The sequence below is a fragment of the Idiotropiscis lumnitzeri genome, chromosome 6 (genome assembly GCF_059441095.1).
Source record: "Idiotropiscis lumnitzeri isolate Australia: NSW breed Sydney's pygmy pipehorse chromosome 6, RoL_Ilum_1.0, whole genome shotgun sequence".
NCBI lineage: Eukaryota > Metazoa > Chordata > Actinopteri > Syngnathiformes > Syngnathidae > Idiotropiscis > Idiotropiscis lumnitzeri.
The window spans coordinates 11,623,668-11,642,198 of record NC_142396.1 but is presented as its reverse complement, the minus strand read 5'-3'; the positions used below and the strand labels follow the sequence as shown (position 1 = coordinate 11,642,198).

General features: G+C 40.0%; 1 protein-coding gene across 5 annotated transcripts in view; it reads right to left on the bottom strand.

The window, feature by feature from the left end:
* LOC148335247 (pleckstrin homology domain-containing family A member 7-like) overlaps nucleotides 1-18,531 on the bottom strand; it is an 80,084-nt gene that overhangs the window by 54,633 nt on the left and 6,920 nt on the right. Inside the window, exon 1 of one of the 5 annotated variants that reach the window (XM_088297980.1) lies at nucleotides 3,535-4,209. The exons of the other annotated variants lie outside the window; for them this stretch is intronic. Within the exon in view, the coding sequence (XP_088154106.1) occupies nucleotides 3,535-3,605 (71 nt within the window). The 5' untranslated portion in view covers nucleotides 3,606-4,209. Of the gene's footprint in view, nucleotides 1-3,534; nucleotides 4,210-18,531 lie in introns of those variants that run through there. 5 annotated transcript variants of the gene reach the window in all.

Genomic DNA, 18,531 nt, shown 5'->3' with positions numbered 1-18,531 from the left:
TGCCAGTGGAATAACTAACAGATTACCAGTTTTCTTAGTGGACGGCCGGTACAGTATAAACAGACAGACACACACAGAAACACATCCACACTTAGATGGTCACCTCCACGCTAGGCTGACACTGCCAATTTATTCTGGATTAGTGAAGCGAGCGTCAGACTCTGGCCGGAAAGCACTACTTTCATTTCGGCGTACTGGATTAGGGCGACAAATGTGGGTGAGTCCTGATGGTCACCTCTGACAGATGAGGCAATGATTAACGAGCATTTGTCGTCGCGGTGGTGATCAATAAGCCACACACCGTTCAGAGCTGGCATAAAAGGTTAACTAATTGGGAGAGGTAGAGGACTTACGTCACATGACTTGTCCAGAGTCTGATTCAAAGTAAATTAACACAAGTTGGCATTTGGCTTAACTACAACTTGTAAAAGACGAGACGTAATTAAGACTTGAAAGACGTGACGCTATATATATAAAAAATGAGACAGCAGTAGCATCTCAATCAGCTACCTCAAATGTTGAACATTCAATAAATTGAACAAAATGTCAGAAGCTCTTCAGGTAGACAATTCGGAGGGTGACTCAGTCCCCGTGGGAGAATACAGTAGGAGTGAGTAGCGACGATTGAGTTGTTTCGGACTGTTTATTTAGATGAGGGCAAACTTCCTGGCCGATATGGCTGGTCGGCGACCTGCCCGGCGGTCTGAGCTGTGAGTCATTCCGCGGTTAATTCCCTCTACGCCGAAGCAAAGATCACCACCTACCAACACCGCCTCCACTGCTGCTCACAAATAAGCACAGGGATTAAGAAAATGAATGAATACATTTAAACATCAGTTTGCCAGACAATGTTAAACTTGCTATCCGATAAAAAAAAAAAAAGCGACATTGTTGCAAAACATTGCGTTAGACGTAGACTAACTCTGGGTTTCTTGAGGACCACCTGTGGTCTGCAGATCACTGTTTGAGATATAAACTAACTGAAATCACTACAGTACTCCTCAAACACATCAAGAGAGCAAGAAAGAGAGAGAGAATCAAATTGAAATCGGGAACTGAAAAATGAATCAAATTGGGGCTTGAGTGAACCAAGGACCATGAAGAGTTATATTGTATTGTCTAATCTTTGAGTGGCTCGTTGACAACAAAGGGGAAACTAAATGACGTCTGACTAATTCATCGTGCCACTTAGTGGGGTGTCAACTCCCATCAACGCCTAGCAATCAGATTTTCCCAGGGTTTCTGGTTAATGGAAACCAAATTGATTTTAAGGCCACTTTGATTAAATGTAAGGCCGATCCTTCAATAAAAATGACCAGGAGTGGGAAACAAACATTTCTACAGTGAATGTAGCTTGCGGCTAGCAACATTTTTTTTCCACACTCACAAATCACTCAACAAAATGAAACATTGACTGAACATCTTGAACTTGTTTTTGTTTATCATCTATGACATTTTTATGAACTTTGAAGAGCAGATAAAAGCATAAAGGTTTTTTTTTAGTGCTAATTCAGGGTTTCATTTTGGAAAATCTAATTCAAGACATTGCTGAGCTGCATGAATAACACATAGCTATAATGAATCAGTGGTGCAGCGCCGTCAGGGGTCCGTGGCCGCGACAGCAGACGTGGGCAGGGGTCTGCTCTTTGTTGGCCCACATCCCCTTGGGGAATGTAGCTGGATGGCAGGACCATGTTGGAAGCCAACATTAGAGTGTATTACAACAATGATTTTGTTGAGCTTTTTTTTTTTTTCAGGAAGACATTAACAGCTGCGTAAACTAGATGACAGCAGGAACAATAAAGCGTATTTCTCATCAACTTCGGTCACAGGTAAAACCGGTTTAGTATTTCGGTTGAAGCTGAGTGCACAATTAACAAGTCAGGAACAACCAGTTTGACCACAGCAGTCATCAAATGACCTAGTAAACTCTCACGATCATCTATGATGAATTTAAGTCGGGCTACAATGCATTCTAATGCACAGGATATATTACGGATTACTATCAATCAATCGCTAACACTATTGTGACAGTATTGAAAATTAGTACAACTACATATTTCAAGAAGCATGATTTTGGTCATTCAGTGCAGACTTTCACCAAGGCCCAAAAACCACAATTTGTACACAAACAAATATTTGCCCAACATTAATCAAAAGTCATTGAATGTGTTTTGACAATGTCCCCCCCCAATCTTTCAATGTTCCTCTCAGGCATCTTGATTCAAGTTTCATCCATGCACAGAATTTAGTGGAAAAAGTGCACGTAATCCCGCTAACAACAAAGTTCAAAGGAGATCAATGATAATGAAGGAGGACGTCTTCTCTCCAAATATTGGTCATGAATTTAAATGCATCAAAAACGCCGGAGGAGTAATGCTGTGTAGGGTTGCATCTAACTTTTGTCAGCATCTCTACACACACAATATGCAGTTAAACCAATGAGGGGAAAGCTCCTCGGGCTAGCGTAAAGTAGTGGCTTTCAAATTTGAACAAACCCTCTATGCTGATGTATTTTTGTCATATTGTGTATCAACCAAATCATCATCATCATCATCATCATCGTCATCATCAAACACATCCAGCCAGACTTTGCACGATGATTGTAGAATGTAAATTAAGTTATATTTTGCCCAAGCACAAACACCTGAGGTACACCACAGATTACTACATCCCTCACAAATTCAAACAAAAATCCATAACCCTGTCGGACCTTATGTTTTTGTATTATTTATATATTTCCCCTTGGCTTTTGGGTGTAGACAAAGTCGAGAATTTGGTGTTTGGGATAGTAAACAAAAATGAAAAAAAAAACTATCAACATTAAAAACGTTAACAACAGTGTGTTTTGTGAATCTATATAATTTTTAAGTTTCACTTTTTGAATTGTAGGACTGAAATACACAAGGAAATCGTTTTTCACAATATTTTCATGTTGAAATCAGAGTTTAAAATTTGCATTTAAATACATTATACAATATAACACACATTTCCCTTTTTATTCCAGACACATTTTCCACATTATTCTCATTTAGGAGCACTTGTGTACAGTAATTACCCACTATATTGCTGTTCTGCTATGTTGCAGATTTTTATGTTAAACATGTATTTACATTATTTGCGTACATTTTTTTAGGTTTACAATGTGTTTAAAAAGTGTGTTCAGTAAGTTTAAATGTTTAAAGTTGGTGGGAGGGTTTTTTTTTTAATTTAGAAATATAATCAATTATTTGGTTTTGTTTTATTGCGGAGCATCTGGATTGTGTCCCTCGCAATAAATGGGATTTCACTCTTGTGCTTTTCTAACTTACTTATGGTACTCAAAGTGCTCAAGAAATCTTCAACATTGTACTGAGAATTGAACCTCTACAGGTAGGAAAACAACCACTCTACCAACTGAGTCACGTTTCCTCAACCAGGTTTGGGTAACCGTTTTTAAACGATTCAAAACAAATGTCTGGCAATTAACATGCCAGCAACTAATGCCACCCTTTAAGAGAGCGGATTTGGTATGTCGGTATGTAGGTCGCATACCTGCAAGGAGCGTGGTAGAAGGGATATCCAGGCTGAGGTATGTGATTGCAGTATCCCGACTGATTCCACATGATGCTTCTTTGTATTTCCCTACAAGTCCACAACTGCTGCTTCTATTTCGGTGGTTTCACATTAATCAACGTCCCCCGAGTGGCTCCGGGAATAATGTCGGATGAGAGCACGCTGTGGTTTGCACACCTGGAGAGGAAGTCTCACCCTCCCCCCCTTGCTCCTGTTTTTTGGGGACAAACCCACAAACAACTACTCAGCTGAGCCCCAGACAAGCGCTCCAGGTGAGGAGTGACATTACAGGCTCCTGTTGTGATCCCGTCGAGAGTCAGACGTTTGCCGCCCCCTCCTCCCTGAGGCTCTCAGGAGTAATCAGACGGAACAGCTGTCTTTGAGGTCAACCCCCGCCCGACGTCCATCTTTACGCATCTCTCCTGCTCCGCCAAAGTTCACAGAACGTCGCAAATTCATCCCAAATCTGTGCCTGGTTTGTCTTTTGAGACGATAGAAAGTAAGAAACAATGGCTGTGCACCGGCTTTCCCGCTTTGCCAAAAGAGCAGCGAGCGTCTGTAGCCGGAGGAGAAGAGGCGGGAAGTGGAGAGGAGAGAGAGAGAGAGAGAGAGGGAGGTATACAGAGCGAAGCTGCCTTCCTATTCCTGCCTCGTGCGCCACTTACAGGATGCATGGTGCTGTGGGACGGAAAGGACGAGAAAGCCACAGACAGAGCGAGAGAGAGAGAGTGAGTGAGTGAGTGAGTGAGTGAGTGAGTGAGAGAGAGAGAGAGAGAGAGAGCGAGAGAGAGAGAGAGAGAGACAGAGAGAGAGAGGGAGAAAGACGATGTTTACATGCCCACTCAAACGGTGACTCAGGTGTCATTTGACACCTGAACGCAAACACCTGAGCTCATCCTTTCTTGTTGAGTTTGCATAACCTCAGCAAACGGTCTGGAAGAACAGAAACATCACCTTTGAATGCTTGGTCAGCAAACGTTTGCCTTACCATTTGACAATTCCAAGTACAACAAAGGATTTGATTTGAATTCAAATCAAGAAAACGATGTCCAGGCAACGTTTCGCAACCTCCTTTGAGCCAAGGCTCATATTTTACTTTCTTACTCACAGGATATTAACAAAGTAAAATGTCACAAAAGGCATATGTTGCTGTTACACCTCCAAACTACTTTCAAGGAAACCATCTCACTTGTGTTATCAACAGGGTTGGGGAATAATGGACTAGATGTAACAATATTACATAATCTAATTGCAACATTTATGTAATTTGAAGAAAATATTTATTTACATTTGAAATGCTTTTGGAAATTTTGATGATTACAATTTTAGTTTCATTTGAAAAATCTAATGAAATGCATTTTTTTTTCTTCTGCTTTTGCCCCTTCTAAAGCTGATTTGGAACGTGAGGATACATTTACATGTACGTAGCCTTCTCACTACTTGCGGTAAAAAAAAATTACTCAATGCAATAAAATGAGGAGCCAGGGCCAACCTTTCACGTATGTTTTCATGTCTGCCAAATGAAATAAGAAAGGCAAAAAAAGGCAGCTTCAGGTTAATATAATTTCTGATGTAAGATGTAACGCTAGTGAAATTAAATTAGAATTATATTAGAAGTTATATTGCTTTTGTGTAAGATTGTTGTAAGATTTTAACATTATCAGGTCTTAAAATGTGACCTGTGTAACCAATTACACTTCCAAAATAATTTTTTCCAACACGTATCAAGCACCACATCATTCTAGTTTGCATTAAACGTTATTTGCTATCATATACCGCTGCAGACCAACATAAATATAACACCACCCCAAAATCTTGTTCAATGTGTTATGCAATTTAAAAAAAATAAATAATAATTAATACATTACTTCTCAAGACATTTTCAACACTTTAATTGATGAAGCATAAAAAACAGATGACACGGAGGGACAGTTAAATTAGGGGGAAAAAAATATATATTTGGACCAAACGCAAAACGTAAATGGTTAATTATGTAATTAAATGGTAATTATAAGTAAATGTAGCACTGTTTCCATGCTCGCCAAAAATCCAAAAGCTAACCTTTGAGCGCTCCAGCTGCGGACTTCATTTTCTTCATCATTTTTACTGAAGCTTTTTGTGAGCAGTGCCTAAAAAGCCCGTTTAAATGAGCAACATTCGCTCTCTGTCACTTTCACCCCCTGCTGTGGTGTTTTCTTTTCATTTCCTTTCACGCTCTTTTATGTTTAATTCATAATCCGCCACCACCATTTTTTCTTTTTTTTTTTTCTTGAATTGCAGACCGGTGCTTGTTACAACAGATGGGAAGGATGTCTGCAATTGGTTTATTAAATTGACAAGGTATCAGCAGATCCTCGAAATCAAGTGACTGGGACTTTGGTGCAAAAAAAAAAATGTGTTGATACAAGCTTGGGCATGAACAAAATACGTTTGTAAGTCAAGATACCATCGTACCGAAAACAGAATGAATGTATCATGGTGCTGAACTGACCTTCTAGATTAGCATTCAACAGGTGGCCAGTGAGCTGAATCCAGGTGTGCGGCACTTTTGGATCGAACTAACTTGACCTTGCAGCAAGGTCAGGACTGTCCTAAACCGGGCAGGAAGCTGCTGACATCCCTCAGAGCTGCTACACCAACCACCAGCAGAAAATGTGCAAGGGGCATTGGGCCAAATCCACACTCTGGGTGAATATAGTCAGACAACACAGAGGATCTTGGGGAAGTGTACGGTAATTGGCTGGTTGCATCACAGGCACCCAGAAAGTGATGCGGAAGATGGGAAGCAATTGTCAGCTGCGAGCAAGCAGCAAGACGAAACATCGGAAGGGATGAAAAGGAAAGATAAGGGTGCACGGGGAAGCAGCTTTAGAGCTCCTGCTGTTCGTATTTATCTGGAAATGTAATCCTGACTGCATCTAATCTGGCTTGGAAAACACAAGGGAATGCAGCCCATTACCCAGAAGCCTCAGGGCGGCAGGAGTGCGACAGAGCCGGCAGCTCATCTTATGGGCCCGTCACATCTCAAAATCCCCCCCCCCACTCCGTTCGACACACCTCAGAGCTCAAGGTCACACCTGAGATGGTCACCATCCATGCTACACGATGCATTAACGAGCACACTTTGGGAACAAGTTGAACCGCCGTCAGCTTTGTTGTTCACCGGCCTGAGGACAATTTCTGTCAGTTAATTTCCCAGTTGCAAAACAAAATCTTCAATAAAAGGGATTTAAAGATCATTGTAAGAGATATGAAGTTTATTGTGTACATTGTGAACAAACACAGTGCAGCTAAGCCTCTGGACAGCGAATGTCATGGCTCAAATTGGTTGATTACAATTTACTTATAAATGGTTTAATAACAGTGACAAGTGTTCTGCAAAACATTTGTAAACCGTCATAAAACGTGTCACCAAAGTTCTTTTTTATTGGCCAATGCTAGAGACCAAGTGACATATGTCGACCCATTTGTGCGCAACCATCCACATGCATTCACAGTTCAGTAGATGTCAGCGCCCATTCTCCACATTGAGAATCATGCCAGGCAAATGGAAACAAGAGGAAAGACAATGACCCCCAGCAGAGGTCGTGGACGTTCATGCTGATATCCCATCTGAGGAAGAACTTCCTTCAGTTACAGCAGCAGCACGTTCGGCTTCTTCCTGACAGAAATTCATTTCCATATTATCAAAATCCACCTTTGATGGTGGACAGCAAAAATAATAATTCATCGGGTTGAGTCAATAGTTTCACCTGCTCCTCCAGGAGTGGGCAAAAGGTTCGCAAACAGTGCTAAAGAAATGGCAAATAGTTGCTAATCATAATAATCACTAATAATAATTACCACCACCTGTCTTTTGCAAACACGTTCCCAATCAGTCACACGATGTCTCGAAGCATCACTGCAAGTCATGAAATGTCGCTAATGACAGAGGCGAACCCCTTATTTTCAACAAAATTCATCTAAAAAGTTTGTGAGTCCAACATTGGCTCGTTTCAAAAGCCTCCGTGGGAGACCCCCGTAAGGTGCAACCCAAATCATGATTTTTGACCGACCGTTACTTCATGGATTTCGACATGGACTAAGAAACGGATAATTATAGTTGCAAAAAGAAGCCAAAATGACAAATCAGACAGACTGAAAATACAACAAAGGAGAAAGAATTAAGTAGAAGTCGTTAGGCAAGCGGTTGGTTTATCTCAACAGAAGCAGTTCCTCTATTTGGCTATCGTTCATTTTATGTCTTAATTCACGTCACAATCCAGGAGTTGTATTCTCGGTCCAACTTGGTATCAATCACACATCAACGATTTGCCATCCTAAATGTTGAGCAGGTTCACCATTTACAATTGTCGAGCCACTCTGAACAAACCGCACAACACAGAATAAATGATCAGCGCAATCTCTCAGAAAACAAACCGACAAACTGAGCGAGCTGGAGCCTATCCCAGCTGACTTTGGCCAAAAGGCAGACGACACCTTGCACTAGTTGCCAGTCACAGAGCGAATGTGGAGACAAACTTTCATATTCACACCGTCACTGACCGCAAACTGCAGCTTCACGGCCTGCATTAAATTCAGGGGTGTACTCCACCATCCAAGACAGTTTAATCCACAACCAATTTCCCATAATCCACAAAATTGTTAAGTGGCTACTCAAAGCAATCAAAAATGAAAAAAAATATTGCAGATATCATTTTTTAAGCTACTGAGTAATAGACTACCAACTAAACTCATTTTTGGTTTAGGTTTTGCCTTTTTGGTGCCCATACACACACTTTTTCTGTCAAATAGAAATCACCATTTAACATTTTTATTTTCCGTTGCTGCCTGGTGGGACTCTTTCCAGAGGAGAACCTGATCATCAATCGCACTCTCAACCTGTTATTTAGCCCATAGACGGGAGTGTGTGTGTGAGTGTGTATACTTCATATGGGTGAGTTATGTGTTCATGTGCCTGCAGGATCTGTTGAACCCGATTTCCATACTCACGAACACACACACGCAGGCACAACTGCAAAAGGCTGTGCTATTAATACATAAAGTTTGCGCCTTCGGGCATCATCACACTGTTCTATCTTTCACCACAAAATCTGACACTGCAATTAGTCCAAATCTTATTCTTTTTTAGGGGGGGGGGGATTTGGGTCCAGCTGGTTCTGAATCAGTTCTTGCTTGGCAAGAATTGAAGAACCAGACTCCAAATGAGATACTTGCTCCTCAGGGCATGTCTCCTGATGAAGAAACACTGAAGGGGATATTAGAGGAAAAATCTATTAGCATATTTTTGCATCTGTTGTGAATAGCATTAGGTGCATTTGAATATGTCGACAGTTGGTGTTATTAGACGCTCGCTGGCTACTTTATCAGCTCATAGATTCAAATTACGGTGGTACTCTGACTTACGAGTTTAGTGGGACAATACTACCAACATTTTGCGTTTTACTACTAATGTCATTTTTACATGCAAACCTATTATATGAGTGCCAATGTTAACGCCAATGAAGCGTCCCTTTATGTGTGTAAAAGCGTGATGACAGACTTGAACTGGAGTGCAATGTTCAATTTCCAGTGCTCATGCGCACTGGCACACCCCTGATTAGCACTCTACTTCCAGGCACATATTCTTTAGGCTCAGCGATAAACAACCAATTTTATTGCAGCTTACGTATCATGCATGTTTTAGATGCTTTGTAGCGCCAACACACCTGATTCAAATGATCAGCTCATCAGCAAGCTATGAGGGAGCATGACAATGATCCGGGTCGTCCCTAAGCGGATACCGTATTTTCCGGACTATAAGCCGCTACTTTTTTCCAAGATTTTAAACCATGCGGCTAATACAAAGGTGCAGCTTTTCTGTGGATTTTTCTTTTCACCGGTAGGGACACTCTAAAGTTCAGAAAATACGCTAAATGAATCTTGATGGGTTTTTTTCTCTTGGATCTGTTCTGTTTTAATTAGGAGAGTTGTTGCTGTGTTAAAAGGCACTGTTTATGTACCTTTGGGCATTCACAGTACAAAATCATTCTGTACATGCAGTGAACCTTTTCAACCTTATAGTTTGGTGCGGTTTGTATGTCTTTTTTTTTTTCCAAAAAGAGTTGCTGCGGCTTATATGCGGCGCGTCTTATAGTCCGAAAAATACGCAATACTAGGAGAATAAAAGAGAGGATCTTTAATCTTACATTGGCAACCTCTGTAGTCTGAACAAAGTAAATTCTTTGTACTCATAAAATGTATGCTTCACTGGGACTTGTCCATCTTGGTTCTGATATGTTCATTTCTATTCAGTTTTCACAGTTTTAAATGACTGCACAAAGTGTCTGATGTTTCATACGAAAATGGTAAAGCAGTCGTCTGAAAATATGTCACATGCTCATTGAGGCGAGGGACAGCTTCAGTCATGATAATCGTGATGTGAAATCATTATACAGTTACATCACTAGCATTAGTGCAGGTTCGTGGCACATTACGAATCACACACAAATAACTTCAGCTGGCTGGTTGAGATAATTATTCCACAACCTACATGAAGATTAAAACACTAACAAAGCAACATTATGCATTTAGCAACTCGTGTAAACCATGGGACCCATTTATTTCTGGTTTTCTTTTTACAGAACAAGATTGTTACCCCATTAGGAAATGTCACAGCTCGGAAAATAATAGCAACCCCTTGACCACACACTGCACCAATCGCACCTGTGTCCTCTATAAAAGTGTCAGTGCCACCTGTGTAGCAAGTGAATCTCCCTTTCGCTTCTTCATGTACACCATTTGATGAGGCCCTCTTGATATGCAGGGCGAGCGAGGTCTACAGAGACGGACGGAACAAAGCTAATAACAATTCTGCAGGCAACAAATTGGACTCCAGCGGCACTAAATAGCAATCGAATATTAAAAAGAGGACTCGCTGGAATGTACAGAGACCTGGCGGGTTACGCAAATGGAAGCGACAGATAAGTGGACCATTTAAATTGCAACGCTGGCACTTTTATCGTAATAAGATCGTCTCATCTGTGCGGCTGTCGCGTCATGTCCGCCGTGTTGACTCGGTCCAAAAAATAATAGATAATCTTCTCCATGTGAAAACATTGCGTACTTTGGGGTGTCGTAACTGGGGATAGGATTTTTTTTAGATGAATTACACGCAGAACTTTTACAATGCTTTGTAATTTAGCATTTGTTTAACTTAACAGCAGAGAGCAAACATCTGTTGATTTTTATGTAACTCATGACGGTAGCGGCAGAATGAATTCTGAAGCCTACAAAAACATTTTGTCAGCCAATTTACACCAAAAACATCCAAACTAATTAGGATAATTATCATGAAACCCGACAATGGCCCTAACACATACTGCCAACACAAGAAAGGACTTAATGAGAAAAAGTGGAAGGGCTGGCCAAGTCTTTGGGACTTTAACTCACTAAAATGTCTATTTTACTTCCAGAAGAAGAGACGTAAGTGAACCCCCCCCCCCCCCAGAAAGAAACAAGAACTGAAAGAGGCAGCAGGAAAGGACTGAAAAAACGTCTTAAGTGAAGGAAGCAACATTCTGTTGAATGAGTTAATGAGTTGATGCAATTAATGCTCGTACGGTTACCCCACCAGATATTAAATGTTATTCACTTGAAGTTAATGACATTTTTTTTAAGTCTGTTCCAATATTTTCCTCACTAGGCTTGAAACAAAAGCTGCTCAGTCCTGAGTTGTTAAACATATCTAAATGTAAATACCATGAACTAAAAACTGGAATTCTGAACTTTTGTCTGATATGTTTTTTTAATTTATTATTTTTTTTATTTAAAAAAAAAACAAATGTCTTCAGCCTGCAACAACAACAAAGGAACTGACACTGCCGTTCCAACACTTTTGGAGGGAACTGTATGTTCTCTATTCGAGCGTATCTTTCAAATTGTCCATCTAAAATTTGGTTGACTGCCACAGCGGTCAAGAAAAAGTGTTTCACAATTGACTTAGTTAGCTAATAAAGCAGGTGTTGGCAAACTACGGCCCGGGGGCCACATGCAGCCCGCTGAAATTGGGGCAAGAAATTAAATGAATAAACCTTGTTAATTTTTTATTTTCTAAATACTGTGGTTTTTCAAAGACACATGCTTTTGTTCACTTTCATTTCAAATTAAATCTATTTTTTTCCTCCAAGGAGGTGAGGTGACCAAAACACTCCATCCATCTGCTCCTGATCCGGTCTGTCAAATTTTAGAACCCATTGTGGCCCGCCAATCAAAAAGTTTGCCCACCCCTGTAATAAAGTCTGAAGCCATTTTTGCCGAGGAAAACGAGTGACATCTCAGCTGTTATCTATAGAAATACGGTATGGCAGAAGCACAACTGGTTGGTTCCATAAGGCTTCTCTGAACTTCATGGTTGCAATGCCCAGTCAACCCTTTTACTCCTCTAATGGTATGGTGTTCTTTTTGTTTGTTTTTGTTTTTTTACAGCTTGTGTCATTTTGTCAATGTCACAAAAAAAAAAAAAAAAAAAAAAACTCTGGAAAAAAAAAAAGCAGACAGCAGTCCCAGACCCAGACAAAAGTAATTATACGTCAATGTGTTCAGAACATCAGTGCGTGTGGCCTAAACAACACTCACCACCCATTTTCAGTACCTGCGGATTAGAAATTTGCTCAGCATTTGGAGCAGTTAATTCTTGTGCCTTTTGGTCAATAAAGAATCATCCATGCATGAAGAAAATCCATATTAGAGACAAATATAAGCAAGTGAAAAGCTCCACTGCTCTTGATGAAATCCATATTCCTCTACGGATTTGAACGGAGGAGGGAGTGGGGTGGAACGCGACGAACCGCCAGGAGACATGGCGGCAATTATTAAAGGTGCCTCGTTATGAGGCCATTGAGCAGCTACGTCATCCTCCTAAATAATTGACCAGATCTCTGGGACACAAAAGACACAGCACCGTCTCCCGCTCTCAATCCATCCATCCAGCTAGCCATCCCGCCTCCAGGGACAAACAACTGGAACAAACATTCTGTTCTGTGTTGCTCGCTGCTACTTATTTACACACCAGCAAGCACAATATTTCGATTATGCAGGAGCTCCAAAGTTTCTCTGTATGGGTGTTTATGAGTGAGATTTGGTACGTCACACGAGACATCAGGATGAAATTGGACAAATAATTACTGTTATGATCAGACTTTGTTTTTTGATTGGGCTGTGGGTCTTCAGGAAAAGTAAATGTTTAATTGTCGTTAGTGCTGAAAATGAGCTGCACACAAGAATCTAGAAAGAAATTGTACAAAATGTTAACCACCACATAACAATGAAACTGGGCATGTTTTGTAAATATGTTGGCCAAAGGCCAAGAATTTTATCGTAAATCCTACAAATTGTTGACCGCTTAGACTGCATAACATTTAACAGGACTATTGTGAACACTCAACACTGAAGAAAAGGCAAAAAAAAAAAAAATTAAATAAGTATAAAAATCCATGGAAAAACAAACATCAATATGCAAATTAACATCTACATTATTACAAACTATTAACGGACAGTAAGTGTTCAATAAAAAATAAAAAAAATAAACACTCTGAAAATGAGTTTGCTCCAATTAATACAAATTTTGATTAAATATGATTAAGTGACATTATAATGCTATGTTTTATCTTATACAGTATATTGTTTATAATATCAATTTGTCTGAGGCCTAAGGTACTAGTTTAAAAAAATACTGCTGTTGTTTTTGTTTTTACTTACATTCTAATTATTTTTGTCCACATAAATGTTCATATGACAACAATATCCAATTTAAAAATATATATATTTTTGGGCTGTGCATTTATAGGGTTTGACTGAAATCACAAAATTCCACATGCAGGTTACTTGTAGCAAACAGCACACAAATATCTATCCAACCATTATCGGAACCGCTTTATCAATTTTTGATCAATTATGTAGCACCATCTAGTGGGCGTTCTTGCAACTGCAAATCAGAGCTAGTCTCTGATTTGACCCAAGCACTGTTCAATTTCGAGCGGAATGACATTACTTTCTATAAAAGGCGGTAATGAAGGAATGTGTGGCCTTGACTCACACAAATGTTGCATCGTGGAAACCTTTCATTTGCAGACAATGTATTTGATCATGTATGATGACACATCCAGCTCAGTATTATCACATCGCCTGAGCATAGTTGAGCTGTAAAACGTGCGCCATTCAAATGGAAGCAAACAGGTGCTAGGAATATCAAATAGTTTCTCCCGGGGAGTGTTTGGATGTTAAATGTTTTACATTCCATCTGTTTCACATTTTGTTTTCTTGTACAGCAAGAGCTTGAGGGAACTGAAGAAGTAGCCCGTTTTTCAATCTTAATGTTCGTGCCAAACAAACAAAAAAAAAAAAGAAAACAGCAAAGCCAGGAAATGGACGATGTGAATTTGAAGGAACCGATGGCCAGTGTGTAACTTAAGCAACTACAGCCACATGTTGTTTTTATATTTGTTGTACCACTTAAGACAGTTTCATTTAATTCTGATGCTGCACGCTCAATCGTTAAAATGTGAGTTTCGAGCCGTCTCAGTGAAAAAGGTGCTGCTAATCAATTCCCCCATGAGAGTGAAAGGCAAAAATCACTGCCTGCCAACAGTTCAGTCGTATTTAACTTTCAATACATTTGCCTTGTTTAACTTTTGACAATTTAGAGTAACGACTGACCCAAATTAAAAGTTTTGAGAAATAAGATGTTGAGCTAGATGGAAACAACCACAACTAGGTGTTTGGCAGAAACTGACTTTTTATTTATTTTATTTTTTTTTTTTTTTCAAAATTGGAGTCATTTATTGCCACACCCAGTTGAAGTTTACTGTCAAAGCAAATGTAGAACAATGAGACATGTTGTGTATTGAAACAACCACATAAAAAAGTTATGTGGTGGTTGTTTCACTAAAGTCAGCAAGCTTAATGCTAAGTCAGAACAGAGAATGGCATTAACCTTCAGGAAAAAGATCATTTAACACAGTGGAGCAACCCTTGTAGACACTATATAACAATTCTCACAGGTATATATTCTTTATCTTCTCCAAAGGAGTAATTTTGAAGCGGCCTATAGCGCTTAGTTGTGACTATCTCCATTAAATATCCGTGTCTGTATTATACTAGCCGCCGGTGGCCACGGTTCTCACACCAAATGGAGCACCACGATGTCAACTGAATTGAAGCTAAAAATGTGGCACAAACAGCTTAAATCTTTAGATTCTATATAATAACCTCATTATTGTACTGGTGACATGTCCAAACAAACAAAAGCTCACACTCAACTGCAGATTCCAAGTCAACTCTCATAAAGCGAAACAAGGTACTCAGACAAGTAAGCTAACAAGCTAAAAAAAAAAAAAAAAAAAGAAAATCAAACACATAGACCCCAAAGTTGTCAACATTTTAGCGTACCTTAGATCACACAATTGATTCCTTGCAGAGAGTTGACGACGATTAAGACTGGTCGTACCCTCGTTCGTCATAGGAAAGATAACGTGGCGTTGGACGGGAACCAACTTGACCCCGGTTTCGTGAGTTGGCTTCCGGCTGCAGCAGGTCCCCATCCTTCCTCAAAGTAATAACCTCAACTCCCGATGATTAGGACTGCAAAAAGCTCACAGCACCACACGGCAAAGGCTCCCTAACCCCTTGTGACGAATGTTTTGGTGACCTGGCAACCTCGCCCATCTCGTTCTACTGACACAAAGCCGATTGTCTCGTGCAACCAGACCGGCTTTGACATGGTCTCAACCGTCTTGTTGTTTGTCCCTCAATCGCTTCATTGTGTGAGGCCTCCTTTGCTCCGGGTTGGACACAGATGGACACCCACAGCAATTTCCAGTCGCAGACAAATAAGGCTTCTCGATGCTTTTGTTAAGAGGAAATGGCAACCTTGTTTACACAAATGTTCCTGTTTCATGTTGGGTTTCTGTTCTGTGTTGCTGAATTGTCAGCTACCTGCCTTCCTTTACGTTTTCTGTTGCCTGATTGCAAATTGGATGCATTTTTTTTCCATTTAGTCCGATCCGTCGGCTTTGCTGGATACCTGCGACATAAGTCTCCTGTCATGCCTTTAGTTAAACCACAGAGAGGCAACTGGGGACCCGTCCAGTGCATACTCAGTGTGGTCCCTTGATCCATTTTTAAAAATATATATATATTTTTTGTGGTTGGGGAAATTCTGAATGTTTCCTCTACGACAGTGGATGTCCTCATACTCGCAGTTCGGCACATAATTTTTTGTAGCTCATTTCTGACATATACGTACACAACAGTGGCCAAAGAGAAAAAGGAATTTTATCTGACAACATTGTCAAAATAATAACTGTTCATGAGGACCTGCAAAAATGACATTGCAGAAAAATACCTTGCAAAATGCATGCCAGGCAAGCAGTTGGCAATATCAGTCATGTGAGCATCGACAGTTTTAAAGCCAACACATTATTAGCTTAACGGGCAAGTACCCCCGAGAGTTTAGGGATTGCATTATTGATACTTGACTTTTACTTCTTGGGAATTCATAGTGGACATAAAAAGTCTACACACTCTACACATAACTTCAAAACATTTTCCACCATAAATGTGACCTATAATCTATACAAATAAAGTTGCATTGTATTGGATTGGATTGTATAGTGTCTCTGATGAACACTCCCCCCCCTCCCAAAAAAAAAAAGGTGTTCTAGTTGATTTGGCCTGGTATAATTTTTCTTTCTAGCAGACCCCTGAAAGTTTTGCGCTAATTTTCAGATGAAGAAAAATAGCCCAAAATCACGACGCTGCCAGCAAGCATGCTTCAGTGTACGGTGAGTGCAGTCCCGCGTTGTGTTTGTCCCAAACAGACTTTTTGGAATTATGGCCAAAAGACTTAACCATGGTTTTGTGACAGCGTTTAGTTATTCTACATTAACACAAACGTACATTATTGTTTTGTTTTGCTTGCTTTGTCAAAGTAATGCATGTTCATCAATTCCAGAAAAAACAACAACACAACAGGATACTATACGAGAATTTTAAGAAAACACTGCATGCTTGTCCTCCTGAGTTTCATTTAACCTTGAATGCGCTTGATCAGCATCTACAGTTACAATGTTGAAAAAAAGCACAAATGCAACAGAAGCACGGTGGCCATTGTTCTAACATGAACTACTCTCTTTTCAGATGGTTGCAGACTTCAAAACACTGACGGTGGTCATTTTTATTTAAAAAAATGCAGTCATGTCAAGTCCAAAATTTTCTTTACAACATGTTACATGGATATTAGTTGAAAGACGGCATTCTAATTATTATGTATTTGTGCAATATCAACTAAGCTGAAAAATCGATCCGTGCTTATTCATCTCAGAGGGTGGTTATTTTGCCACTTGCGGTCATCTAAAAATGACATCATAGTGCCTAAGGGCGCAAGAAACGACCGTCACGGCTCACCTGCTTTCTAGGTGTGGTCATGTGACGTTCACGAGCAACAACTTGGACCAATATCGGCATTGGCCTTTTTTAAAAATCTGACGGCCGATTAGAGATCATTTAAAACCTGTGTTACCTTAAGGGAACTATTATTTTAAGTGCTGCTGACCCTGGAAACTCGGTGCACCTTTTGTTTTGTTTGTTTCTTAATTCAAAACAAAAAGTAGTGAAAGTTAATGTGAAATTTTAGAAAACTATTTAATGTAAAAACTAGATCTCGCTATTTAACTGTTTAAATTCTCATTCAACTTGTTAAGACATGCTGATGACCTTTAACAAAGTATGTTTATTGTGGAAGATGGAAAAATAAGCATCGACGTTTTGCAAATGTCAAAAGGTGTTTAGTAAATATGTTAAAGACAATTCTCTAAAGTTAAGAGTTGGTGTTTGTATCATTTTCACAACAATATATCCCACCTTTACTAAAAATGTGCAAAATCGCCTACAATTTTTGCTTTAAGCAGCCTCACCAGCAGCCGAGCCCCAGTCAATGAAAGCGCTATCTTTTTTTTCTACGAGGAATCAACAAGTGCAATTGTCATGGAAGCTAAACTCGCTTCCCAATCTCGGTTTTGATGTTGCCTGAAAAAATAGCAGACATTATGAGAGGAAATAGCCCACATAGAGGAACATCATTTGTTGTTTTTTTCTCTGTGTTGCAGGTAAGCAGACAGAGATGTTCTGCAGTTGTCCCGCACACAAAATGTGTTGACATTTTGACTGGGGGCATGAAAGAGATGCCAGTGTACAGACCGATGTGCAGCACTGACATTTTATTCCGAGCCAAACGCGGCACAAAGGTCAGACATTCTCTAGATGACTTCATACATCCCCGCTAAGCTTTTCCCAAATAACGACTGGACGCGTTAGAACCACAGTGGAAGCGATCATACCGTATTGAGTACTCTGAAGAACTACCAGTCAACCTTGTGTAATTCAGATCCTCTGTGAGATACGGAGGATTAATCCTGCCGCCTGAGGGCCAGGTTAAATATTCAGGACTATTTATTTTCAGGCCAACTTCTAAGACACACACACTCGGACACTAACGTTGGGTACTGAAACACCTACAAAGGGCCTCTAAAAATAACATCTCTGTTAAGAGAAGGCTGACTGCAATTTTCTTGCTAATTAACATGTTTCCATCTCAATTAGGCTCATTCAACTTCACATGTGAAACCGAAGGAGACGACTGCGTGCGTTTTTGACGGTCTATGTTGTGCCAGATATTGTATTGAATCATCAGAGAATTCAAAGCTTTTGTGTTTGAGGTGCAAAAAGAGAACAAGAACTGAACCACTTTTGTTGCAACGACGCTGCTTTTTGCGAGATTGTTCAAATGCATTAAGTTGTCTGCTTAACCACATAGCATAAAGAATTCAAAATGTTCTTGCTTGTTTGTTGTTTGAGGAGTTGTACCGCTTGTGGAGCCAACTGTAACTTCTTCGAGTACTTTCGGGTCCATCTTCTGTCAGACATAGTCCATAATAATTA